At 37.5% G+C, this 27,504-nt stretch overlaps 1 protein-coding gene across 3 annotated transcripts in view; it reads right to left on the reverse strand.

The window, feature by feature from the left end:
• Window positions 1-710: 710 nt before the first annotated feature.
• Window positions 711-27,504, reverse strand: part of RASGEF1A (RasGEF domain family member 1A) — a 134,748-nt gene continuing 107,954 nt past the window's right edge. For all 3 annotated transcript variants that reach the window (XM_026855060.1, XM_026855063.1, XM_026855062.1), the window contains 12 exons: window positions 25,223-25,402; window positions 18,734-18,862; window positions 13,329-13,466; window positions 9,964-10,185; window positions 9,597-9,671; window positions 9,336-9,428; window positions 7,461-7,563; window positions 7,100-7,179; window positions 6,260-6,451; window positions 4,658-4,781; window positions 4,348-4,420; window positions 711-3,298 (listed from right to left, as the gene is read on the reverse strand). In XM_026855060.1, coding sequence (XP_026710861.1) covers window positions 3,274-3,298; window positions 4,348-4,420; window positions 4,658-4,781; window positions 6,260-6,451; window positions 7,100-7,179; window positions 7,461-7,563; window positions 9,336-9,428; window positions 9,597-9,671; window positions 9,964-10,185; window positions 13,329-13,466; window positions 18,734-18,862; window positions 25,223-25,402 — 1,434 coding nt within the window. In that variant the 3' untranslated portion in view covers window positions 711-3,273. The remainder of the gene's footprint in view (window positions 3,299-4,347; window positions 4,421-4,657; window positions 4,782-6,259; window positions 6,452-7,099; window positions 7,180-7,460; window positions 7,564-9,335; window positions 9,429-9,596; window positions 9,672-9,963; window positions 10,186-13,328; window positions 13,467-18,733; window positions 18,863-25,222; window positions 25,403-27,504) is intronic.

The raw sequence follows: 27,504 nt of genomic DNA on the forward strand, positions 1-27,504 counted from the left end.
AAAATAATTTTCTGAGTTTTCAACAGGTTAAAAATGCTTACAGGACTTCTAGAGCTCCTGCACTTGCAAGATCTAACTTTTCTTTTTAAGGCTTATATCCCTGAGGAAGGAGGTAGTATGGGAATCACTGGGGCAGAGCATCAGGAAGCTGGATTGTCCTTGTAGTTCTGTGCTTGTCTAGTCCCTGTGTGACCCTGGAAAAGTGGCGTTGCTTCTGTAAATTAGGACATGAAAAAGGGTAGTTGGTTGCAACCAAAGGTCCTGGAGTATTGAAATGTCAACACAATCTTGCTACAGGAAACTGCAGTGTGCTGCAGCCCTCAAACGTTTCTGTGCTTTCCTGTTAAAAGGGTAAGTATGTGGAAGGAAAAAAAATTAAACTCTTGGGTCACATGTAATGTTTTTACACAGTGGAACTGTTAATCACTTTCACATCGAGAATAAAAATATTTCATAGCAGACACTGTATCAAATCCATAAAATGCTATCATAGAAAGCACGTTAGAAGTGGCAGCATATTGTAGGCTTAGTGTTGCTTTTGTCTTTGGTGGAAGATACTTATAATGTATCTTTCTAAGTCAGAAAGAAGAAAGAAACCAGTTGGTTCATTGTAACTCTATTGCCTTCCAGGCATGGTTCACCTCAGTCAGCTGATAGTTTGTGGCTTGATCAGTTTGCAAGTAAAAAATAACTATGGAAAAAGTGAAACCTGGTTGAGGCAAGTTGGTTTTGTTTATTTATGCAAGCACATCCAGTCAAACACAGAATATCCTGCTTTATGATACAGCTTTATATTTAGCATTTCAGCTCAGAATAGCAAAACACGGTATTTAAGGAATGTATCAAACTGAGGGAGGAAAAATAGAAAGGAACCAATGTGGGATACTGCATTGATTTCAAGTATATACTATGACTGATTGACCAGTGAAGTGCACATTCATGTGAAAGCTTTTTTTATACATTTACAGAAAGTGTTCTAAAATTGCATTTCAAATATATATTTTTTTTTTTTTAGATTTTAAGCATCCCTTTTAAATTTCAATTACATAAACAAAGCTGATATACAGTCGCTCTTATAGTGTCTAACAATGTTACTAACTAAAACATCTCTGAAAGTGCAAAACACTGTAATAATACAGTATAAATATTCTTACTCTAATCCAGGGCTGAAGGTCAGTACTTCAGCACAGGAAAAATAGCAGCAGATCATAAGAATTATCCCTTCCCCTTTTCTGGGCTGTTCTTATTAACAGTTACTATTCTACCTCCTTCTTCATGGCATAACTTGTGGGGTTTTTCTTCTCTTTGATGTCAATGCTATGGGAATAGAAAATGTTGATTTCTCTCTCTTCCTTACTCCAATTTACTCTTCTAATTTTAAGTCCTTGTCAAGGGGGGAGTGGAACAGGGAGAGAGGGAAGGCTTTTTAATTTTTCACCGTACTACAGGGCCAATACAGCAAATAATTTCTATGAAGTGATTGCAGATGCTTCAGGAAACAGTGGCACTGCTCTTGGTTGTAGACACCCAGCAAGAAGAGTCTACTGGACTAGAATAAACCCGACCCTCAGTCCAGCAAGTCCTGCCCCTTTTTCAACAGAAGGCAGAATAAGATAAAACCAATCTATGTAAGAGTTGATCATTTTTAAAGACACTTGTGCAGGGGTCCTCTGCATGGCTCTGGGAGGGAGGCTGTAAACTCTGAGGGCCTTGTTTAAAAAAAAAAAAGTGTCTAATTGTCTGTCTCAAATCATTACCTTTGCGATATCCAGCCCTCAAGCCTTAAGAGAACAATTACTGGAAAGGACAGTATATATTAATGGATAATAATGTATTCATTAGACAAAATTTTATTTTGAGCCTATTTTTTTCTCTCATTTCAGTGAGAAAGCAAGTCCTTTTTTTTCCTGAAAATGAATACCTTGAATCTTTAGATTCAGGTGCTCATTTGGATAAGTGTAAACTCAAGACTACACAGAGAAATTAGAAATGGTAAGCATCAGTGAGTTAACAGATCACCTCTAATTCTGGTCCTGACCTGGGTTCTAAGGTTTGACCAATTTCTTATGGTGTTTTCCCTTAATTTAAATGGGTTCTGGCCCAGATACTTAATCATGGTTTGCAAAATACTAGAAAGACTAGCAATTTTCAAAGGAACTGAGGGAATTAAATGACCAGTTCAGTGGTGATCAACTCTTCTCAAGCTTCTTTGGGAATTTTAGCCTTAACTTCAAATTGGACATCAGAGTTTACTTCCCTCTCCCTAGCTCATGTATGATTTTTATTTTCCAAAACTGTTTTCAAATAAAAAATATTGAGCCTGTTTTGCAGAGATTATCTAGGTTAGACATCCTTCTCTTAAACAAAAAAAATCCCTGATTTTTAAAAGGGAAAACACAAACGATTCTGACAGCCCAAATTTAAAGGATAGTTCCCAGAAGTATTAAAACTTAGACATGTGTGCATCTTCACACATGCACGCACACATACTCACACACAAACACACATCCCCTAGCAGTTACCCCATCTTATCTGTTTAAATCATCTAACAAAAATATGTTCGCTGCACCATCAGTGTTACAGGCAGATATACTCTACTTCATGTGCCATATTCTCCATTTTATTTAAAAAGTACATTGTAGCTGGTTTCAAGACATCCATATTTTTATTTTCTCTACTTCCACTCCAGCATAATAGAAGGTACACTAAACGATATCAGTACCTTGTAAGGCACTATTTTCTGATGTAGGAGAGGAACATGCTTACTCCAGATGTTTAAGGCCTTGACTCTACAAACACTTACTAACACATATGAATGGTATCGCTGATTTGAAGGAGACCCTTCACTTCAAAGCTAGAGAGACAGGTTGAGTGTTCTGTAGGATACTGGTCCAATGGAGTATTTAATCTGAACACTGGCTTTAGCTGGGATGTGTGTTTTAATTTTTATTTATTTTGGTGGAAGTAATAAAAAATAAAAATTTGGATGCTGATAGAATAAAGATCTCCCAGGGATACCATCTCCCATGTTACATTTCATCTCTGAGAACAGGGCCCTGCCCTTATATTTAAAATAAAAAACCAAAACCCTCCACTTAAGTGCCTTAAGGTTGACATGTGAAATATTTGCCATGTTTTATTTCATAAAAGTTACTGTATTTACAAAACAGACCTCAGCCAGTGAGGTCTTTCTTAGCTCAGTCCAAGTCTTTCGAGTTGTAAAAACACATTTGATCCATGTGCTTCAAAGTCTGGAGATCAGATCCAAAAATCTCAGGCTCTATTAAGCAGAGTGGTCCTAGAAGAAGAGGTAATAAAAAATAAAATTATCTTTTCTATCACGACAAAAAGTTTTACAGTTTTAGTAAAGCTTGGCAATAGGTCTATCTTGCATCATTAGCTGGAAGCCTTTCTTCAAGGGGTAGGTTTTCAACTGCTATAAACTGAAATACATCTGTGAATTCCAATAAAGATGCTGACTTGAATTTAAATGAAAATTTAACTTTTGTAATGTTACTTCGGGCCCTGAAGATGTGCTCAGGCAAATAACATACGTTCCTCTGTCATCCTACATTACTGCTTGCAGTACAGCATCAGATTTAACGCAAGGCACATTGTACGGGTGTCATAAGTGAAAAGTTTATGCAGACTTTCTAAGCAACATTGGGATCACTGGGAAACAGTGTCTTGTCTAGGACAATACAGTCGTAAAGTAGCTCAACTGCAGCTCAGAACATACGGGCTTCTTCATTCTTTAGCTGGTACAGATATGTCAAATCTACATGTTAAACATGATTTACAAAGGTCTAAATCTCTCTTCCTGCCTTGGCCCTCAGTATTAGAAGAAATCTCATCTAAATTAACTGATCTCATCATGTATATGGAAGAGGTGCTTCCCTCTCTGAGGGAGGAGGAGTCATTGAGAATTTCTCCCTTAAGAGTAGGCTGAAAATCAGAGTATTCATATAAAATTTCCTCCTTTTATAAGTTTTGTAAGTGCAGAGGTATAATAAATGATAGCACCTTCTTAGTTTCTCTATGTATTTGTTCCCCAGAGAAAATCACATCTGAAAACTGCTACAAATGTAAATTCTTTTAATGTTTTGATAGCCTAGGAAAAGCATATTTTCTTTCATAGTCCCAGCAGTTATCTTGCAGCCTGAACTGGTCTGGCTGGAAAAGCTGTATGAAAATTCAAGCCCCACTGAATTTTTCATATTTAAATTTTGAAGAAAAAATAATTTATATTTGGACTAAAATGGTCTTAAGCTGGATATGCAAATAGGAGGGAGGAAGCTAATGATCACATGTCTGCAAAAAGACTCCTGTTCTGAGAAAGCTTCATACCTGAGGCTTTTCCAGCTGTCTTTTTCCATGTGGTTTTCTGGACCTTCACTTTCAAAGGATGCAATGAACAGAGCTAGTAAATAAAATAACAATCAGATACATGGGTTCTTAAACTGGAAAAAAAAATTAAAGTTACAATATAGCATGTGTAACTTAGCAGACTTCATAAGAAGTTTATTCTCATTAGAAGCCAATATAGAAGTGATAATACATACTTATCCAATATTTTTTAGCATGTTAATTTTTTTGTCTGCATTTCAACAAGTAGGAAGTCATTGTAGGAAATACTATGTTCAGTAAAGGATCTTACCTTCTTCACTATAAATGGGTGCTGTGAGTAGATAGCTCTGGATCTTCTTATCTTTTTCAAAAGGGCACTCAACCTGCTTCCATGTCAGGAAATCATTAATCTGTCTTGAAATTTCCCAGAATTTCTGCATGAGATAATTAATTTAATATCATTAAAATAACATTTGGGTTTTTTCAAATATTGTTGTTTTGTTTCAATTTTAGAGCCTCTCAGTCTTGTTCTTATTCATGCTACCTATTATCCCTTACTCAATCTTCTTGTTATCCTTTCTTCTTCTCTTCATCTCCCCCTCTTGCTCCTAGTTCCTCGTCTGTTGTAAGCCTCACAAGTTTAGAATAGTGTATTCCTGCTAACTGCCTGGTCTTTTGCATTCAATTCTTTTCATCAGCAGCCTTTTCTTCATACGTAATAAAGTGCTATTGGCCTGTTTTCTGCATCATATCTCTGAATTAGCTTGATCAGTAAATGGTTTTACTTAGTTTTTTACTTTTCTAACCTTCAACTTAAATTAAATGATTTTTTCCTAAAGCACTTCTTAACTTTAAAAAAATAATCAAAATAACATATAGAAACTATAGATATCCTTTCTAGGATCTTAAGAAATGCATAATTACTTAGGGCTTGTCTTGAATATTCTGTGTGCCCACCCCCATCCCGTATCCAGCCTTAATGGCAAAACAGCTTCAAAAGTACTTTTGTGGTCTTTTGGACACGTATGTTTATTAGTCAGGGAGAGAGAATCCAGAACCTGTAGAAGCTCCCTTGAAGATCTGCTAAATAATGTTTGCTGGTTGTGTGTAGCATTTATAGCTAGCTAATCTGATGAGGTTAAATTGGCTAATGTTGATGATTTAGGGTGAAGTTACCTATTACAATTTGATCAGATATTATGGCTTGCTACCACAGAAAAGCTTATTTTCCATTCCTTACTGCCTTCTGCTTCCTCTAATCCCTTTTGAACAAAAGCGCTGAGGAGTGGCAAACTTTTGTCTTGCCATTGTACATGGTATACTAAGATTCTTACACTTCTTGATTTCATGTTCTTTCTTTTATCCTGAATGTTGCACAAATACAACATTCCTTGAAGAAATTTCCCTTTCCAATTATCTAATGTTAGACTATTTATTAATTATTTAAGAGAGTTTTAATGCTGAGACTTTGGCTTCTGAAATTCTCATTTTCTTCTCAATCTTTTCATGCATCAGTTTTGTTAACAAATGTTATTCCAATCAGTTCTGCTTATGTAAATTTTATGTTTTGCAGTTCATCTGTCCCATTTCATATAAAAATAACAAAATATAATCTCTCAGTACATTTTAAAACTAATCTTTTAACTGAAGGCAATTACATTCCAGCAGTTTTATGGATTTGCTTCTGTAGATGCAATTGTGGATTTGCTGGATACATAATGTAAAAATGGCAACTGCAAGTGTTAGCTTTCACAAAGATTTGGTGAGATCATTTTCCCTAGATAATGATATTGCTTTATGTCTAGATCACAGCAATGCTGAAGGAATTGGTAATATAATGAGCTAGAAGTTCAAAATTGGCAATGTACAATGTTTAACTAGCATTACCATTTCTGTAATAGCAAAGTCCTACCTTGAAGTTTATCTGACCATTGGGCAAGCGGTTCGTGTGTATTTTGTGAAGGAAGTAGATATCTTTAATAAACAGGTTGAAAACTGGGATGACTATTTTCTCTCGATTGCTGTTGGCAGTCTGAGATCGCTGTGCTGCTCCTTGCAGGGCTGTGCGGTAATTACAAAAGTTGCTGGATGGATCCATGTGATGCTGTTTTTATGGGGGGCGAAAAGGCAGTCAAGTAATATAACTTTCCTAAAAATAAAAAGCTTTTATCTAACCATCAGAAAGTTCATTCTTTATGAATTTGTTGGGCCCCTTTTTAAGCTTTCAAGATAGAGTACCTTATACTGATCAGGTCTTGGTTCAGGTTTTTCTAACTTCTATCTTGTTTAAAAGGAGGATTCTGTACTGGCTTTACATCTATGCTTTGCTTCAATGGTTAATGGAAGACTGAAAGCAAATGGTAAATGACTGTCAGAAAACTCTAAAATTGTAACTTACTCTCACCAATCTTTCTGATGATGATTTCAGTTAAGTTTTGTTTTCATTTAGATCTCCACTAGATGGAGTACTCTAATTAGTTTTAGGGGTAGCAAAATAGCATTGTATGAAAACTACCTTAATGCTAAATTGGAAAAAAATGGTAGGAAGAAATAGCCTCAAGAAAACATGCATCCACTTCTCTTTGCATGTAAGCAGGGAGTTTGAAATTCAGGAAATTATCTCCCTAATGCTTGTATGCTAGTGACCAATGAGAGAAGTGAATCTGTGATCCCTGACTTCGTAATTCCGCAGCAGAGGTTTGGATAAAACTATTTGGCGGATTTCTGTATGAAGTCTAAACTTTATACATACCTCTAAAACATCAAATTTGGCTGTTTTGACCTTGGACCAAGTTTTCTTTAGCCGCGCTACAGGACTCAAGTTCATGCCAGCTGAATGGAGAGAGACGAGACAAAGAAACAAACAATAGAGTTGAAAAAATATAGGGCTAACATAACTCTTTGTTTATGTATCAGCACCACACATTCTGAAAGGCATTTTTCATCTTAACAAACAGAAGGTGTAGCTAATGCTTTCCCACCCACCCATTAATCTGTCCCTGCAGAAGTGTGCATGCTGACATGGTCAGCCAATTTACAGCCAGTATGAACATATCTTGCCAGTCAGGTTGTAAAATGGAGTGCCTTTTGTCATCTGTGTTAAGGATACTCACAGATAATAGCCATCATTGAGTTGAAGTTTCCAATATTGAAGCACTCTCTTGCCACATCAATGAAAAATTCTACCATTCTTGTGCGCTGCTTTTTCTTTACAACCTGACAAAAAACAAGGTCTGTTAAGAGGGAAGTGGTGGCCTGAATTTTGGATGGGATGTTCAGTCAAAGGCATTTTAACAGGTTGATTGAATAGACGTTTCAAGACTTTATCCAGCTAAATCTTATGATGATATAGGCCTGGGGGTATTTTGCTAATATTAATTTTTAATAAAATAGCAGAAGTATTTGGCACTTATATCAATTATTTGTCTAGCTGTGGGGAAGTGTAAATTTTTGTTTATACATAAAGTTCAATGACTGAGAGAATCCTCTATAAACAAGCTAGACACTTTGAACAATTTCCTGTTACTGGAAAAGGGAGGTAACATGAAGCTGCTATCAGGAAGAATACATGAAAAAAATTTAAACCTCTGAAGAATGGAGGAAAGCAGTGGACTTAAGACCAGGGACATGTAACCTGAATGAAAGAGGGAACAATTGCCATGTCCTGATTTTCTCATTTTACTGTGTATACTCTTAAATGATCTCTAGAGAACCAGATAGCGATTATGATCAAATATACAGATTCCTACTCAAGCAAACATGCAAAGGATCTAGCAAGTGGTGTTCAACATCTGCTTTACAGATACTTTTATAAATGGCAAAGTAAAATTAATATATAGCACTGTCTCCAAAACTTGTTTTCAAAAGCCATCAGTCTTTCTCTCTCTCTTTTTTTTTTTTTTAGCTAGTACTTTTGCCTAGATTACATTCATTCATCAAAATCTTTCCCACATTTAGAAGTGTGGTCTGTTTTATGCAAAAATGGCTCCTGAGTGGTGACTGCAGGGAATTGACCAGGAAATTGCCTATTTTTTTTAAAAAAAAAACAACCAACAAACCAAACCCTCTGGCCTAAGTACTTGAATTTCTGTGTTGTATCAGAAGAAAATGGTTCAGTAGTCAATGGCTTAGCTTAGCCCTTGGTATGCCAAAAACTTTTGCTTGACCTGTTTACCAGTATTAGCCACACCAGACAGCTCAGGAAGATGTCTTAGTGTATTTTTGAAATAAGATGTCCTGCTCTTGCAGAAATTTAAAAAAGATCAATAGATCTGACTTCATGAAACTGCAGTAGGCATCTGGATTTCCACTGAAGGACTACTGACCCAGCAGGAATAGAAAGAAAATTTTCCATTTGCTAGAACAGGGGCATATTAATACGAATCTAAAAAGACAGAAAATACACATGCAAAGAAAAAAGAAAAAAAAAAGTGTTTCCTGCACAGTATACCTTCCATTTCTTTGCTTATTATACAATAGAAGTTACTTTAACTTCTAATACAGCTGTTCTCTCTTTTTTTTTTTTCAACCTCTCCAGTAGCCCACTTTCTTACCAGACTTCTGAAGAAAGCTTATTCACGATTTTTCTGCAACAAAAATGAATATATGACAGTGCTAATGATATCTAAATGCAGCGGAAGGACGGCTGTTTATTAGTAAATCTGCATTTAAAGATGAGTATCTTTGAGACTTTATGGATGTATTTAAAAAAAATAAATCCAAAAGAGCTCCTAACTCAAACTCCACACAAGTTCCATATCACTGCATGTCTAATGTTACTGTGGAAGCTATACAAAACTAGAGAATATATGCAAAGTCAAACATAGCCATGAACCCTTAAGCATATAAGCATGCAAAGAATTTAATGCTTGAGTAATGCCATTTGCTTTAATTGCACTGGTAATGTGTAAATGTCTATTAGACCACTGCCTGCCTCTTGTCCTTAAGTCCAGGATCACTTTGTTATCTTGTTTTCTGCAAATACCTACCCGACAAATCTCTGTAGCCACCAGCATGCTGAGACAATTGAACCAATTGTCATAGGCCTCCAAATTGTAGGTTTTGGTCACATCACCTCGGCACTGCAAGACAATCAGGCTACGTGTTAATCCTATCCTGTATCAACTCATCATACCAAAGGATAAGCTTCCTTTTCATATCTTGATAAAATCTTGCTGGATATTTCTTAAGGCATGAGCTTAAAGAAGGTTAGAAAATTGTTTCTTTTTCCCTCCATACCCTTCTTGTACCTTGTGATTATCCAGGGAGTCCATGTGGCTGACAATCTGCATCAGATCCTCTGGGTAAATGTTGCTTACCCTTTCCTGTGTTTAGAGAGATGAGAGATAGTCACTATACAGACAAACAGGGAATTCAGTGAAAAATACATCAATAAGGCCAAAGTTAGGAGAATGTTTTGGTAACCTTCATCTTCCTACAATGTAGATGTGTGGGATGGTTATTATCAGTGACCTAATTGTTCTTGTACATTACTTGGTATTTTTTGATTCAAAATACTGAAGGCTTTCAGTGAAGCCAGAGCAAAATTGATATTCATTAGCATATTAATATTTAGTAAATGGAAAATGAAATAATTCACACAAATTAGTGTCTCACCAGTTCAATGTAAGTCAGCTGCTGTGCCAAGATCAGAGGGTCACAGCACACACTCAGGATGTCCTTTTGAGTTGACTGTGGCTTGGTTTTGAGGATGGTGCCTTTGTCGGTAACAGGTTGCCGGAATTTCTCTCTGATTTCCTGGTACTGGCTCCGTGTAGAGAGGGCCATGAGGAGATTCTGTGTCATCTGGCTAATGATCTTTTTCACTGTTCCATTTTCCTAAGCAAAACGCAGAAACAATGACTGCTAAAATCTTTAGCTCTTGCAGACACAGATCACCAAAGAATTTCTGACTGAGAAAAATAAATGCCTATTATCCATTTTCTTTCATCTTACCTGATCTGATCATACTGTGACAAATGAACTTGTCCTAGCTGCCCACAAAGCTTCATAATGACATTGTTATGCCTGCCTGCACTGTCAGCTGTTTCACTTGCTTGGCTGGTCTGTCCTTGAGGCAATTTTTGGCTAGTACCCCATTTCAAAGGTATCCATGTAAACAGCTTAAAAGTGGGTACAGCGAAAGGTGGTTGTATTTCTTTCACAAAGCATCTTGGACCCTCTTGTGTACCAAGTGCCAAAAAGCTCCTTCTCATTCTGATCAGACCCAATGATGATCAAGTCTGTCTAGTGCAGGCAGAATCCAGGGAAGTCACACTATGCCCAGGAATATATCCCTAAAATACCCTGGCTTGGTTCTAAACAACTACAGCATCCAAAGATTTAGGTATGAGCACAATATACAACATGTTCTTGAACAACCAAAATACCTTTCTGTTCATCAGGTGCAGATTTTAACTATAATATCTATAAGGATACATAGATCTTCCATGGTAAAGCCACGGAAATAAAGATAATCTCAGTGTTTTGAAAACCAAGGCATGTTGAATTTTGCCATTGATTGTTTGTATCCTACAGACATTTTTCTGAGATCAACTGGAAAAAGCTAACTTGATCACTTTCCTACTCCTCTATTCCTCCTCCTGCTTTAAATAACCCAAGTTCTCTGACCCTGTTCTTCCTGCTGCTGGAAAAAATAATTCTACCACAGACAGTCCTCCTTTTTCCTACACAACTGTTCTCTTGTTTCCATGCAAAGTATTTGTCTTGAAGTTAGCCACAAGGTTTAACTGTTAGTTTACAACCTGAGGTGTTCATTTCTGCCAGTCAACTGGATATACTAGAAAGAACCGCAATGAATCTGTGATCATTCAAAGAAGCCAATAATGCAGTGATGACTGAAATTATGCAGCAGGTGTGAGAGACGATGACTACCAAATACTTGTATACTGCATGCTATAATTAAGCAATAATAGTGTCAGAATGTTGCTTTATAAGGCAATAATCTGACTCCCAAGTGAAATAAAATGAAAAGATGAAGGCAGCGTAGCTCATCTTGAGGCAACTGGATTACTGCTGAACAGCAGCTGGCTGGTGCCATTTCTGATATTGTGCTACAAGTGTTCAGAAATGCCAGAGGAGCATGGTGGGGGGACTAAAATAAAGTGCTAATTCTCCTCTCTGGTATGCTGAGCTTTCCATTATAAATCATTTGACTTCAGCCGCTATGCCTGACACCCATGTGTCTGGAGGGAAGACTTTCTCAATGTGGATCACAGAGAACCAAACTTGAAGGCAGGTGAGAGTATCACAGGTATTTTGTGAAAGTGAACAAAGAAACTGCAGTGACATGGAAAACTATGGCTTAAGTTATTGTGAATTTATTAGCATCTTAATACTTAGACAAATGCCCTTTAGAGTTGTAGCAGTTTCTTTTCATTACTAGCCTTACCCTAAATTTTCTTACAACTCTGGCAAATAAGTCAGTGAGTGTACAATAATCTGTCCTTGTTTGAGTTCAAACAAGATATCTGTACTTCCCCTGGGGCGCAACCCTGGCTGTAGCTATAGCTGTTTGGTAGCTGATATCAGTAGGACAGGCACCTGACTGCTTTGTGCAAGTTCTCAGTTGACTTTGTATCCTATGTATGGAGAATATTGTCCTAAAGGAATTTGGAAAAGATTTAAAATACAAAATAAAACCCCAAACCATTACCATAATCCCTTGTTGAAGCACAATATGTGTAATTTCTTGTGGTAACAAATACTGAGAGCAGGAGGTGTTTTTTGCCAGTGTCAGATTAGGTTTTCTATAGGTCAGATGTGGCATAGCTCTCCACTGATGAAACTTGACTTGTAGCCTTATTAAGGTGATAAACGTGGTGATGCTGGGATTAATGGATGTCATCAGATGCCTCAGACACCAGAGCACTGAGCCATTCCATGAAGATGTGTTTTTCTCAAATGATAATTTATTCATATATAACAGAGTGGGGGGGAAGAGGAAGAGAGAACACAACTTCTTTCTAGTTCAAAGTAATAGACAAATTAAATACTAAGATACAGATGCTAAATAAAACCTCTGCCAAGTCCCCTTTCACACTGCTATCTCTACCAACATACATCTCTTCACCCTTGTCTACAATAGGAATAAAAGGCATATTATAAACCTGTTTCTTTTTTCCTCTCCTACTAAGGCACTAATGTTTCATAGTAACATCCAGGTAAATTTGTTGCTGATGCAACAAAACTGACATACTTCCTTTTGACTTGGAAAACCTAATTGTATTGTGTCCTATCACTGATTTAGCAGTGCTGTCAAACCTGTTGTTTTTCATTTTCTCTGGACTTGAATCAACACAAACACACAATACAATTGTTTTTCCACTTCCTGCTACTTGTTCTCAAAAATATCTTGAAGTTGTGGCTTTAAAAACAAGGTCTTGTTTCTTCAGAGGCAATAAACTCACAGCTGTTCAGACTGCTGATTGACTAGCTAGCAGAGCTCAAATATAACTTTCTTTGTGGAAATATTGTGCATGTCACCTGAAGCATGGCAACAAAATAGTTGCTTATTATTGTTAGTAACTATCAAATAATACGCATCTTCACCTTGAGCAAGAGTACATTTGATACGACTGGTTGATATGAATCGTGGGAATTAAGACATATAGAGTAGTAACAAAGGATGGTACATAATTCATATGAAAGTTAACTATACTGTGCCATTACAGTCACTGTTTTTTCTTTTCTCCTTCTGCACCACATCCCTTTTTCATATCGTCGTGACTGTTTTGCCTCTTTTACACTTGGTGACTATACACAGACAGTTTCTGCTATTGGGCCATCAAGTTAATCGCTCAGTCTGTGTCCTGTAGTTACACTGACAGCTTAGCAACTGCTGCCGTAGTCCATTTAGAAAATACTGCATGCAGGTTTGTATATAATATGATAAACCGTATATAAAGGTTGACAAATATTGCTTTACCACTTCATGGGGGTTTTTCCTCCCCCACCCCTACCTCATCACATTGTGTGATCCGGTGAGCAATCTCTTTCAATTCTTTCATGGATTTTTCATCTTGGAAATCAGAGGGGAAAGTTTCAGTCCATTCTTTCAGGAGCTGAATGATTTTGGCAGCGAAGGATTTTAGCTTTGCCTAGAAAGAAACAATGAGTTGATTACTGACTGTAGACCTTTCTGACTGCAGAGTAAATTAGCTGATGAAGGTTCACATAAAACTAGAGACACCCTTGAAAATACTTTGCACTATAAGTATGTAAAGGGGATAAAAAAGAACATATTTAACTCTGAGCCAGTTTCCTAAATAGTATGATTTACCCTCCTTTCATGATAGCTTGGTAACATCTCTTACCAAACACTTTGAAGATATTTTCAAGGTTAGTTGTATAAAGCCAGGAAGATGACAGAATAATTTGTGACTTATTTGACTGAAGTCAATGGGGCTTAAGCTGATTTATGCCATCAGAGGCAGCAGCACCTTAGCGTTTGAATTCAAATGCATACAGACTGCAGCACTCTACCAAGCATCTTTCATGAGAAATGTTCACAAAGACATTTTTGTTCTACAGAATTTATCAGACCCTCCAGATTGAGCTGTGTATTAAAATAAATGAATGACAGGAAAGATGTGTGTGTTCTCTCCATGACATCTAAATCAAAATGGACTTTGAAATAAAAAGTACTGGCTCTTATTCAAAAAGCTATCAACCACAGAAAGGGGAGGGAGAGCTATTTTCTAAGTTCTTCTGTTACCCGTGAATCTTCTAAGGCTTTTCATTGATTAGACCTGAATTGGATGCCAATTACTCCACTGTCATAGCAATAGAGAGCAGCATCAGTAAATCGAAGGGAGCGCTATTAGAAAATTGGGAGTGTGAGTGCTAAGAATGCTTTTAATGAACAAGAAGAATCAAAACATAATTCAGGCTCTTTTTATCCTCCCCCCCCCCAACTTGTGATGCACTGAGGAAAAAAGGATGTTTTCATTTGTGTTTACCTCCCTACTTGTCCCACTAGTCCCACTACACAGCAGTTCCTTCTCCCCATGCGCAAGGCACTTTCCTCATTGCACTCTCAGCCTCTTAGGGGCTACAGAAGATGACTTAGCATGTGTCACTACAGGAAATTGCTGTATTTTCTTTTAAGACAAATAGAGAATGTCTTCCAAGAATTGATAGGAACTTCTGCCAAAACTTCATCAGATCATAGTACATCCCAATTTATTTAATCAAAACCAAAAGCCAACCAAACTAAGCTATTTTTTAAAAACTTTTTTTACATCTCACTGGTATATAATCAGTGGGAACATTAATACTGATTAATAAGAAATTCAAAGTTAAATCATGCACCCTTGAATCCTCAACTGGAAAATGAGCCAGTGCTCCTTGTAAGTCTGAAGGGAATTTTCTTGCTGTTTTTTCAGAACTGCAAATTGTGCTCTGCTAGCACGCTTTTCCTAGCTGTGTTTATTGATAGCATTTAATTGATCCTGCTAGTGAGAGAAGCACAGAAAAGTTGGATAGTGAGGGCAAAAAGAAAACATCACCATTCTCTTTGCCAGCAGCAGGCATTCCTGCCAAGCCATTTCTGCCAATGCTGCTTCTGTGGACTCCCAGGTTCAAGGTATTTCTAAGCAATGTAGGACAGAGTTCCAGATTATAGCTGTCTGTCCTCCAAACTTCCATTTTTGTCTGCCTTGGGGAAAAGACAATTTATACTTCTTTGCTAAGAAATGCACAGAGCCTGACATTATTAAAAGAATAATCTGTAGGTGATGATAGAGAATTAATTAGCCAGCCAGTGTGCTTCCATTCGATTAAGGTTAATAGATACATGCCTTCTCCACTTCTGTCGATCAAAAGTTGCTATGGAACTGGTTTTTGGTATTAATTATCCTGACTATCCTTCCTTTTTAACTTTTGAAACTGAAAAAGGAGGGATGGGGGCAGGAAGGTTCCAAAATCCTTTCTTAGGCCATGACAAGTATCTCCATATGAAGACTGACTTCCCATCTCATGTATCTACTCATGAGTTGCTAGGGTTTGCTTCCTTCACAATAGAAAGCTAGGCATCTGTTGCAACACAAACTGCAAACCATATTACTCCTCATGTAATTACTCTTCAGGCGTGGAAAAAGCTTAATGTTTTAGCAAATGTTTTTAATGCTTATGAAAATAAGGTATGTTTTCTGATAGCAACACTAAAAACCCATCAATACAGCAAAACATGATATTCCTGTTTCACATGCACTGTGATGAAACCCAAGGCAGCATGACAGGCTTGATGCACATAATTTGTGATAACCTAGATAGAAATCACACAGATATGTGGGTAGCAGTACATATTTTCGTTTTTGTCATGGTTGCAATAAACCTACCAACCTACTTCTTCTGTAGTCCTACTCTAAATGTAGGGCTCCCCCTGTGAGGCCTGACACAGAGTTCTCTGGAATCTATCAGAATACTTCTCCCATAAATATTTATTTGAGAAGCAAAATACTTCTATTAATTTAAGTACTGTGGATCAGCACTGTTTTGCAAGAGACAAGACAGACAGGACTGAGAAACAGCTACCAATTAGAAAGGAGGGCAATGGCAGTACTGTACTTGTAGGAAGGGAGTTTTAATGAAAATGACCCAGTTATGAATACTGTTTTGATTTTTGGTTTTTAGGAGGAGAACTTAGTGGCAACAAAAAATAGGGAAATCGTAATTTTTGAAGGGACTGATGTATTCCAAGACAGACAAGACAAGCTTTAGGAGAAATTAACTTCTCTTTTTATTTCTTACTACTTGAAATTTTGATTTTAAACATACCCTCAAGCTGCAGAAATAATGCACCACAGTTTTAACAACAGGTTTTTCCACTTGAATAATACTATGCAAGTACTTTTTCCTGTGACAATCTTGCTTAGGTCCTTCCAATCTCTCATAGGCTTATAGAGTTAAATTTTATCCTTTATGGTCAAGCTTAACTACTGACTTGTATATTATAATTGATGTCTTAAACTGTGAAACACTTCCTTTTTATGAGTGGCCAGAAAGACTCTAAGCAGGCTCCAAGACATCCCAGAGCGTTTTTCTTATTAATCCACTTTTCTCTGAGTTGTTTTCTATAGGACTCTTTGGCTAATCAGGACTGTCAAAAACAAAGGAATTCTAAGTATTGTGATGCATAACCTCAAAACCTGGCTCCTTGCCACTTTTTCAGTTAAGACACTATCCAGGCTACAAGTCAGCCACCTTCTTGTCTGAAGAGATTTGCATAAGCAAACTCTATCAGAAATGATCAGAGCTGCTTTAACTACTTTTGCCACTGGCTATTTCCTGTTACAGATCCACTTAATTAGAAAGTACTGGTAGCTGATGATACATTAATGGGTTACAACTGTGAATACTGAGAGTGTCTTGAGTCAAGAATTTCTATGCTGCAAGTGAAATGAGCTTTTATTTGTTGCAAGACAGAAAAATGCTTGCAAATGCTAGTGGCTAGAATTATTCTGTAAAACATATAGGTGCTTGCAGTAGAGGACAGTAAAGTACTCATTTGAGAAGGATGTCAGAATTTCATGTAGTGCTTTTCAAGAATTTTGTGTTTAGTGGGCAGGAAAAAAATACAGATTATATCAAGGGGGTAGGAAGGGATCAAGGCCATAGCAGAAAAAGCAAGCAGCAAAGCATGTAAATTAAAAGCAGCCTCCCAAACACTCATGTTTTATTGTCACCCTGATGTTTGTTGGTTTTCCTGTAGGCCATTTCCAAATTGTCAGCAGAAGGTGTAAGAGTGTGGGTGTTTGGAATATGAGCTGCTCTATTTTACATCCTGTTGTTTGGGTGTAATGCCATTTCATTTCAATGTGGAAGCATGATTTTTTTTTAACACATCTGCTGAAAAGACAGAACGATACTATTTTATCTTAATACTACTAATATATTAAACAGCCAGGTCATTTAGTCCCCAGATAACTGTTTTAATTTTAAAATCTCCTAAGTGCATTGTTATTTGCAAATGTTTCATTTTATATCCCATTATTTTTAAATCCAAGTATTTAATATATATTCTGACACTAGCTACTGACAGCAGTCTTTCTCTTCATATATCTACAGATCAGTTTTACTCGTTCCACATTTCAGATGGTCCCAGCATCTCTTACAAGTTCCTACTCTGTTGTTTAGTTACATGTTGCTGAGGAACCACTACAATTTACAGAGTATCAATCTGAAGTGGCTTAGTCATGACCTAGTTTGGCAGTGGCTATAGAAACAGATATCACCTCTGTGTACAAAGCTGGATGCAGTGGTCCTTGCACCTTCTCTCCCCAACCCCCTGAATTCCCCAGCACCTATATGATGAGTTACATGCTATTTGGCAAGGAGATCAGAAGACATGAATGAAAGTCATTTTGCACCAAGTGGTTAGTTTTTCCTGTGGAGTAATTTTGTGATGTAATAAGACTGCACCCCAGGAATAACAAAGGAGAACAGAGCCCTTAATTCGGTATTGCTGTGAAAAACTCTGTATTGCCAAAAAACAGGGTTAAGTTTTGTGCTCCCCAGTCGGAGTTCTGATATACCAGGGAGAAAACAAAATGGAACCATCAACATTCTGAAGATTAGGAATGTAAGCATGTAATTTCTCACCATAGAATAATGGATCCAAAACATGCCAAGGATTTGAACAATTTAGGTCTTTAAATACTTGCTGATTTAATCTTGTTTCTGTCACTCTTATGTGCATCGCAGCTTGGACTATTCCGGTACTTCAATTTCAGTCAGAAGCCCTTCAATATACACTTTCCATAATGGTGAGACTTAGATGGATTTAAGTGTGTATCATAAACTGACCCAGCTTGGTTTAATCAGTTGTAGTAAAACTGCATAGTCACATGTGTCAGCACAGGATAGCATTTTAAGTAGTGCATCCCTTAATTTTCATGAGAGATAACTTCCTAATTTAATGTTACACCAACTTAAAACACCCCACCAATAACCTCCAGCAGAGCACTCAACTCTAACAGGATGGCAAGGGTGATTGGAGAAAGGGCAATCAGATTCAAGAAAGACCTAACTTGGTGAAAGCTCGAAAGTGCAAAGCAACTTGCTGGGCAGGTCTCACAGCAGATACACAGTGCACAGTTCTTCGGTGCACAGCACAGACTTGTAGCTCATGAGCAAAGTTGTATTTCCAGCCACTGTATCTGACTGGTAAGGTAGCACATAATCTATGTTTGTGGCTATCAAATAGGCAACAGTACTTCAAGGAAAAGGACCCAAATAAAAATGCATCCAATGCTGCCAATTACAATTTATACTTTATCCTCTATTTAGCTTTACAATGAGAAGGAGAAAGTGGAAAACAACTGACAGTAGCACAGCTAACAGAAGGACATAATGGTTCATTTACCTTTTCTGCCTCAGTCCCCATTTCCAGCTGCTGCTTCTGTTTAATGCAGATCTGCCCCACTTTAGCCAGGAGCTCGTGTGGGTGAATGAAGACTCGTGAGCTCAATAGGAAAGTGAAGATGTAAGTCCTCTGTGGAAGAAAAAAAAAATAGTTTAGTAACTTTAGCAGAAATAATCTGTCTTCCTTGAAAAAACTATTCCATAAACTACAAATGTAACTCTCCTTCATTTAAACTTTTTATATTTTTTCCTGTCTCTGAAGATGTGGTGGACTGCTCTAGCTGTTAAAAGGAAATGCTGTAGGCTTCAAGGCTGTTAACTGTGGTGTTTTCTGATTCCCAAATTATTTCCCTTTAAAATACCAATCTTAATATGCCTAACTAGTCATCACTCAACAAAAAGACAGATGAAATATGTCCAGTGTAGGCTGTTATACCTCTTGAACACCACTATTTCTGCTGCTTTGTTTCTTTAAGAGTGATCGTTTTTCATTGAGCTGCAGAAAACTGATTCATGTGTATTCCAAACCAGAGCTGTAATTTCTACATGTATGGGGGTTTTTTTGTTCCTTTTTCCCACAATCACTGAACACAAGCTTTACCTTGGATTGTGGCCATATGACAATAATTTAGTTTTAAAATTGACTTCACTTATCTGGGGCCTGTTTCAGAGTTGCTTGAGTATGAATGCTGCTAAATGAACGCTGCTAATAAATGCCAAGCTCATTAGAATATAGCCTCTCCATTTGTCATTTAAAAGCTGTAATGCACTGTATTCTGAATTGTACTCTGGAGAGTTTAGTTGGGCATGAAGGCATTCTCACTTCTAGTCTTGCTTCAGTGTTTGAAATTTGGCTTCTATATGTTAATGTAATTGCCTGAGTAATGACAGCAGCATCTCATAAGCACTCCTCTTTTTCGTTTAGGCTTTTTGACAAAATTTCAGTCAGGAAATTACAGGGGATCTCCATGACAATGGATTTCAATTAACCTTTGTTATGTCTGCAGTGTGTACTCTTACTTGCACCCTGTTTTTAGAAATGTGATTGGGGAGGCCACAGCCAAGTGTGCATATAAATAATCAGTGTGTGCATATACCACCTTGGACTAGGCAAGTAAATTGAGACATCTAAAAACTTAAGACAAGTTGTCTAAAATATGTCATCTCTACTATTAGCTACCGAATTCTGCTGCCTGCAGTCTCTGAAACGCACTTGTTAAACTGTAATGATATCTTTAGGAGTCCAAAAAGGTTATGGGGTTTATCTCTCTAATCACAATAAAGCATGCTATTAATGAAAAATGTTTCCACTTTTTTAGTACTCAGTGTGCCCTATAATATAAATTTAGCACTAAATACCTCCAGATATCAGAAGGGGAAAAATGAATGTTTGGGTTTTTTTTAAAGTAATAAACAAAGTTAACTAAAAGTCACGGTGTTCTGGGAGCAAACAGTATAATAGATTAAGCATATATCTATTAAACACCTGACTCTGTCCTGAGCTTGTGGACAAAGCTAATGAAAGAACAGAGTGGAGTGTGATACAGCAGAGGCATTTAAAATGCTCATTCTGATTTGAAGATCATATTAACACTGGGGTTCATGTATTAAATCAGGAATAACATTAATTCTGTACAATCAAAACCGGAGTTAATCCATAGTCTTTGCCTTGTCTATTGTTTATGAATCGAGGAAGAGAGGAGAAGGGTTAACTGGATGGACAGTTTGGGCCAGGTTCCTGAGTAGTGCTTCCGCTGATACCTGCAGAGGATGGACAGCTGGGCCACCTAACAATCAGGCTCTTGGTGACTTTGAGCAGGTGGCCAGACCAGTGGCTGGACACTGACAACATGATGTCCCTTCTTGATGGAATGGTTGCAAACTTACCACGCAAATGTACACTGAGAAAAATTAAGAAACTGGACTTCTGTTTGGTATTTTTTTATGTCTCTCTCCAGAATTTCCGAGTTTATTTTTACATTTACAATGACAAAAAACTGAAGTTTGTTATTTTTAAAAAGAAATTCAAAGTAGCTCTTATACCTGTATCTGGAAATGATGACATTGTGTAAGCTTTGGAGAAGCTTTATAAAAATCTACAGTAGTGTATGAGGTGTGTTATGAGCACTAAAATTAGGCTGAAGAGCTAACCTCATTCACAAAAGGGGGCTTAGTTGTATTATGAGACAAGGTGTCAGACCTTTAATTCTTATGTATGTGAGAACGATCCCTAAACTAATACAGTCCCCACTCAGAATGAAAGCAAGAAAATGAACAGTGTTGGGATGTGAGATTTTTTTTTGGAGGGGGGGGGCTGGTGGTAGGGTATTTTTTGTTTGTGTTTTAGACTATACCTGGTTATCCTCTGTTGGTTTTAGTAGCCAGCTTCTTTGTTCATTTCTATCAGTGTTAAGTTAAACTTAAAACTGTGAGTCTGGAATATCTGGGAAGGGAATTTAGCTGTTGGCTGTGTCAGTTGTCACTGAGTTGTATGAAAATTTTTGTTCTGGAAGTATGAAGTAGCCCCCACTTTTACCATATTTTGTATTTGAGATACATGGGGAATAAAAAAAAAAACCACTTTGATATTTTCATCCCTTCCCCACATCCTTGTTTTGGGAGTTTAGAAGCCTGTCTGAAAGATGCCTCTATGTTTAAGTAGCAGGGAACCACAACTTAAGCCATGTTGCCCTGCCAGTGACCTTCGCTCTGATAAGCTGGAACACATTATTCTAAGGAAAGATATAATTTTGCTTCTCATACTAATTCTAGTGTTGGTCTCCTTGGTGGAAGTTTGTGTGATGTGGGACAGTGTACATCCAGAGTGACTCTGAGAAAGGCCCATTCAAAGTATCATTTCCCTATTATCACACTGAAAGATGAGTGTGACCCAGATGACCTGTGCTTTTATTTCTTTTCTTTGACAATGTTTTATATGCTGTTCTAAAAAAAGTGACAAACTGGCAAGATGCAGGAAGACACATGGCCATAGAGGTGCATACTTTCCATTTTGTGTTTGCTGATGTCTCTCTGTAATCAGTAATATCTGTATTGGACCCATGCAATGCTTTTCCAAACACTGGACTAGGTTTTAGAAACAAATTATTATTACTGCTGGAACCCATCTGCTGTATTTTTATTAAATTTTTTAAATCACTTAACTGAAACTAAGTTCAGTACTTTGGAAAACAAATTGTTCCATTATGGTCAATCAAGACATGCAGTTTTACAATATACTGGCACCTAATTGTGGGGTGCGTGTGTGTGATACTTTTATTGCTTATGCTGGCATAGACAGGGAGTAACTGCAATTAAAATTAAAAATTGGTAGGTCTGACAGCAGTATTGAACCCCATCTCATTGCCTCTCTGCTAATAGCTACTCCCTATCCAATAAAGAAAACTGAGGTTGAACCAAGCCGTACCCTTCAGCTTAGTGGTAGGTCCTGGGGGTTAGGAACACAGGTGTTTTGGACAGGAAATAGTTCATACTAATGTCATATGCTTTATCGAGATCAAAGATTTCTGTGATTTGTTGCACCTGTACTACTATACATATATAAGTTCAATGTGACCGCTCTCTCAAAGGCAGTCCCCTAATCATGAAGATCACAGTTTGGAGAAAGAAATTCAGCTATGAAGCTAGCTGATTTGACAAATGACGATTAAAAAATGTTTCCATAAGCTATGAGATTGAAAGTTAAGCTCCATTTATCCTACAAAAGCGACAGGTATTTGGGAGGAGTGGCAAAAAAACCCCACCTTTCTATGCTTGGAACAACTTAAGCTGATACAAAAGGGGCTTGTGCTTTACAAGAGAGTAAGAAGTCAGATTCCTTTAGTGCCTAAAGTTGCTGCTAAGAGATGAGCTGAATTATATTTGGGGGAAAAAAAAAAAAAAAAAAAAAAAAGAGAGAGAGAGCGTGAGTGCACAAGACTAAAGAAGGAATTGTTACTCTCTGACCCAAGAATGCACTGCTGTCGTCTTGAGGAGAAAAAAAAATATTTTTTTTTTTGTGTGCTTGTTGCTCATTCTGGAACTTCTTGTTTGTGAAATATTTTCTTGAAACATTTTCTTGCTTGGGCACAAGGGTTGCAGACTGGTACATTCCATTCCTAACCTCCCAAACTCCTCCGTCTCATGAGCATACATTTTTCTATGTGCTGAACAAATCCCTGCACACAAACAAACCTCGAAAGATCAGTACACAAATGTAGGCCCTTATCTTTCCCATCCTCCCTTGCCTGTGTCCTGTTCTGCCAACATGGCAAATAACTTTTGTTTTGCCTCTGTAGCCAGCACAGAAAGATACTCTGTGTTTGCTCTCCTCCCCACACCCAACCAAAAATTTGGATGAGTACTGCAATTTACAGATATGTCACTCTGAAACTAATGTAATCTCTGCTAATGTTACCAATAGCTTCTCTTGGGACCAATTAGTTAGTGATGCCTTGCTGCCTTTCTTTGTATGTGTAGTCAGAGACATGAGACTGAGCGGTGTTATACCTTTCTCTTGAACGCACAGCATTGGCTGCTCTTTTGACAGGATACCAGGGTAAATGGCTATCACTAATCCCTCTGGCAACTTCCCTAAAAATAGAATGGAGCATGAAATTAAGTATAAACATGCAACTAAACTGAAACAGAAAACTTGAAGATGACTTAAATATAGCTCCTTTTTTATGTTGTTCAAAGCTTATTTATCTACTCATTTTATAATTGATCCTTTCAGCTAAATTGGGTGATCTAACTAAAAGAATGTGTGATGCTGTAGAGGAGATGAATTTGGTTTAATGTCTTCCATCTCTGTTTCCCTGGAGTTCACTTGATTTGCTTCTGTTCTATCTCTCAGCTGTCAGCTTGCTGTCTATTTAAACTGCAGCCTCCCAGGGTGGGGGCTTGTAACTGCTTGGTTCGCAGTGCTCCCTTGCACAGGGTAATGGACAGCACCATGGAAACTAGCTGCATTCCAAAATAAGTTGTAGACCCCTTAAGTAATGCTCACTGTATTGAACCATTTTTAGAGTAGCTGTGTTATAAATAGAAGTGTTTAAAAGTTACAATAAAGGATGTGTTATTAGCAGCTACTTAAACTTAGCTATAGTTCAGAAATCCAAGCAGCAAGTAACTGTATTCTAGTATCACACAACAGACAAGAAACTGACTCCTTGGAAGGTTTAACTACAGCAGCCTATTCACTGGTATACCATACCAGCTCTACCTGCTGCTTTTTTCTGCATGTCTGTTCTACAATACATATTGGGGGCAGGGAGCAGAGATGTAATGTCTAACAATGGTTATCCCTCCATGTCTTATAAAAGACTTGATACTAAATCAGCATCTGTCAAAGGTAGTGCAATGGTATGTTAGCATATTTAAATGCAAGATTTAGGATTACTTTGGAACTGGACTATTAAAACATCCTGCATTTGCTTCGTTAAATCTTTTATTGATGATTGCTGCTGGCAGTTCTACTATGTTTACACCCACTGAACTCTCCATATGGGGAGTCCCTTTCTTGTGTATGCTGATTGTGAAGATGGGTGGTATACGTGGGAGCTTGGAGGGACTTTATCATGACTGATGTGAAACCACAGTAAAAAGATCTACATGAATTAGACTGAAAAACATACAAGAAGATGCAGCACGGCCTACTACTGCAACCGTTAAGTTCAACATATAAGTTAACAGCGATTGTAATTTCCTACAGCCTTGTCAGTCTTTACAAAGAACTGGGATGCTTCTGCCATAGATGCCACTTTGTAAGAGCTCAAAGGGAATACATGCTATATATCCCCTCTGATCTTTGGCAGCTTGTTTAAATAACATTTTTCATTAATGGGTACAAGGCATAATTTTAAGTGATAAAGCAATCTGTCAAATATCCTAGGTTTAGAATCTTATTACATGCCCCTGAGTTATAGTATAAGTAGTATTTACTTCAGGGGACTGCACTGAGGATGTTTAATCAGTTGCAAAATCATTTTCAGGCTCAGGAACATACATTATTACAGTGCTGGCCCATTAAAATGTCTTGAGAAAGAGAGTGTTTTAATTAAAATCCATTTTTGTTTATTTATGATGGTTTAACTAGGAGTTGCATAGAAAATTAAGGAAAAAAAAATACTAGAGCTGATTTCAGGTCTGCTTCCCTAGGTAGGATCTGGTTAGTAGTTAATCTTGGCTGCATTAGAGCTAAAGCAGCTTAGAGAGATTGGAAATTCTGTGGCTAATGCTGCTTTTAATTGGTTCTTAAGGCAGCCATTTGGGTTCAACATGGCTTTATCTTTCTAACAAGTGTTCTCATTTAAAAGCAGAAAGGAGAGTATCCCCACTGAGAAGCATCTTTAGTGAATGAATATCATGAGTAAAATAGATGTGTCTTTAGCATACTTCTTAATCTTGAATCAGATGGAGGTAGAATTTCTTGAGGAAGCACTAACGCAGGAAAACTATGGGAAGAAAAAAAAGCCCTTCAGTGGCTACTTACATCTGGATAATAGTCCATGGTGGGCACCAGGCGCTCTATCAAGGCCTCCAGTGATCCAGAAACAAGATTCCCATCCTGATAAACAGGGTCGACACACCTCTCTCCCATATCTGGCTGCACTTGTCCACTACAACTGGAACCAAGCATGCTGGAAAATATTGGCGTCTGGGGCATAGTTTCCTGCAGAAGCAGCAAAAAACAGAGTGTTAAGCTTTCTTTCAGGATGTCTTACATGTGGGTTTTACAGAGGCATACATTAAACACAATTACATATTTGACTGAATGCAGCCTGGGCATTTGAGCTAAATTCTGAATCCAAGCTGTCAGACATCTGTAAGCTGGCTTTGGGGTTTGAAATGCACCTTAAACTATGTCACGAAGGTTGCAGATGATGAAGGTCTAAGAATTTTCTTCACTGTACTTAATTTCTCCTTTCTCCCCAGTCTCTTTATGCATAAAACTATAGAGGGATGAAAATGCAAAATGATTTATGAATTTCAAAGATACTGAAGTAGTGCCTTACTAAACAAACAATAAATACTGTGTCTTAATATACCTATTTTTACTCTTTTTTGAAGTCAGATCTTTGGCTAAAATACTTGCCTTGTGGTATAAATCCTCCACCACTTACGTAGCTAGATGTAATCCAGGTCTCGACAGAATGCATGTTCTCCTGCACATAGATATCACTAGAAAAAGTGGGGAACATACCATCTGAACAAAATTGCCTTTCTTTTTTTTCTGGTACATGAAACCATGAACTACATGGAACTGAACGCTGTGACATATACTGTAATAGATAACTCTAATGAGTCTCTTTGGAGATTTTTGTTTAGGAAACAAACCTGCTGTTGCAATAGAAAACCCACAAGGTTTGGGATTTCCACCTCCCTCTCCTTTGCGAAAGCTCTATCAGTATACAGTAGTTACCAACTGTGATAAAACTAGGGGGTTTTTTTGTTTGTTTGTTTTAAACTGGCTACAGCTTAAATATATGCAGAAGGCGAAACAAAACATCCTGCTACTGTATGCAAAGGCTGCAAACACTATTCAGCATCAGTATCAAAACACTTCCCCCTGTCTGCTGCAATAGTTAATACTGTTTAGAACATAAAGTGAAAGAAGGCAGCGTTAACTCCTTAGCTGCTGTCTCACCATCTATGAAACAAACATGGTATTGTCACAGTCTGAGAAGCACTTACATAGATGAAAAGGATTAGGCCACTTCCAGTACCCTTAAACTGACAGCTGTTTCTAACCACAATCGTGTCTTCCATGTAATTTCTCTCTTTAGCCATTTTTCAAAAACCAGTTTAAGACCTGAAAACATTAAATGCTGTAAGGGTGGGGGTTTGGGTTTTTTTTTGTTTTTGTTTTTGTTTGTTTGTTTGTTTTAGGTAGCACTTTAAACAACTGCAGAGCAAAGCTGTACTTTGTATTCTTTTAATGCAAGGCACATTCTTCCTCCCAAATGCTCCAAAGTGATCATTCACGTTTACAACCTAGGATACAAAACATTTGTCTGTTTTTAAGCTCAGATGAATGTATTAACAATACTTGCTCATCAAGGTGACAGATTTATTTATGTATCAGGCTGATAAGTAGAATTGTTCTGTGGCATTAACCAGAAGACCTTTCTGCATTCATACATGATACAGATAAAAAGGAAGTGTAATTCCTTTTAAGTTAAAATATAGCATCTGTTTAATAGCAACCAGGAAGATTACTCTGAGGAATGAAGTTCAGTTTCAGAAGTTCAGGACATACAGTCAAATAAAAAGAAAATGGTGGATCTAGTGCCATATCAAAAGAAATGACAAATGACAATTCTGCACCAACAGGCATTAAGGTTACTCAGTATTTCACAATTTGTTAGGCCCTAAGATTTGCAGTACACAACAATCTGACAAATCGCTGGAGCATACGATGAAGACGACAGCTCTGCTATGCGTACTATGTAACTCTCCAGTAATCTGGGGTTTTTTTTCCCTTTTAAGGTCCAAGCAATAGAACTGAAAGCTACTTCTGAGGCTGGACAGACTGTGATGGGTACTTCTGGATAATAATATCAAGTTGCACAGGGTCTTAAGGGAATTTAACCACCAATTAAGCACCCACTGAAAAGATGATTTAGGAGGAAACACGTTCCGGTTTTGCCATCAAGTGTTTTAAACTCCTTTAAGACGTTCGTTTTTACAACGGTTTTGTTTTTAAAGGCCCTTTGCAAGAGCAGCCTGTACCGATCCTGCCGGATTGCCCTGGCCCCCGCGGCGGGGCTGGCT

This window comes from Athene cunicularia (genome assembly GCF_003259725.1).
Source record: "Athene cunicularia isolate RWA chromosome 9 unlocalized genomic scaffold, athCun1 chr9_part1, whole genome shotgun sequence".
Taxonomy (NCBI): Eukaryota; Metazoa; Chordata; class Aves; order Strigiformes; family Strigidae; genus Athene; species Athene cunicularia.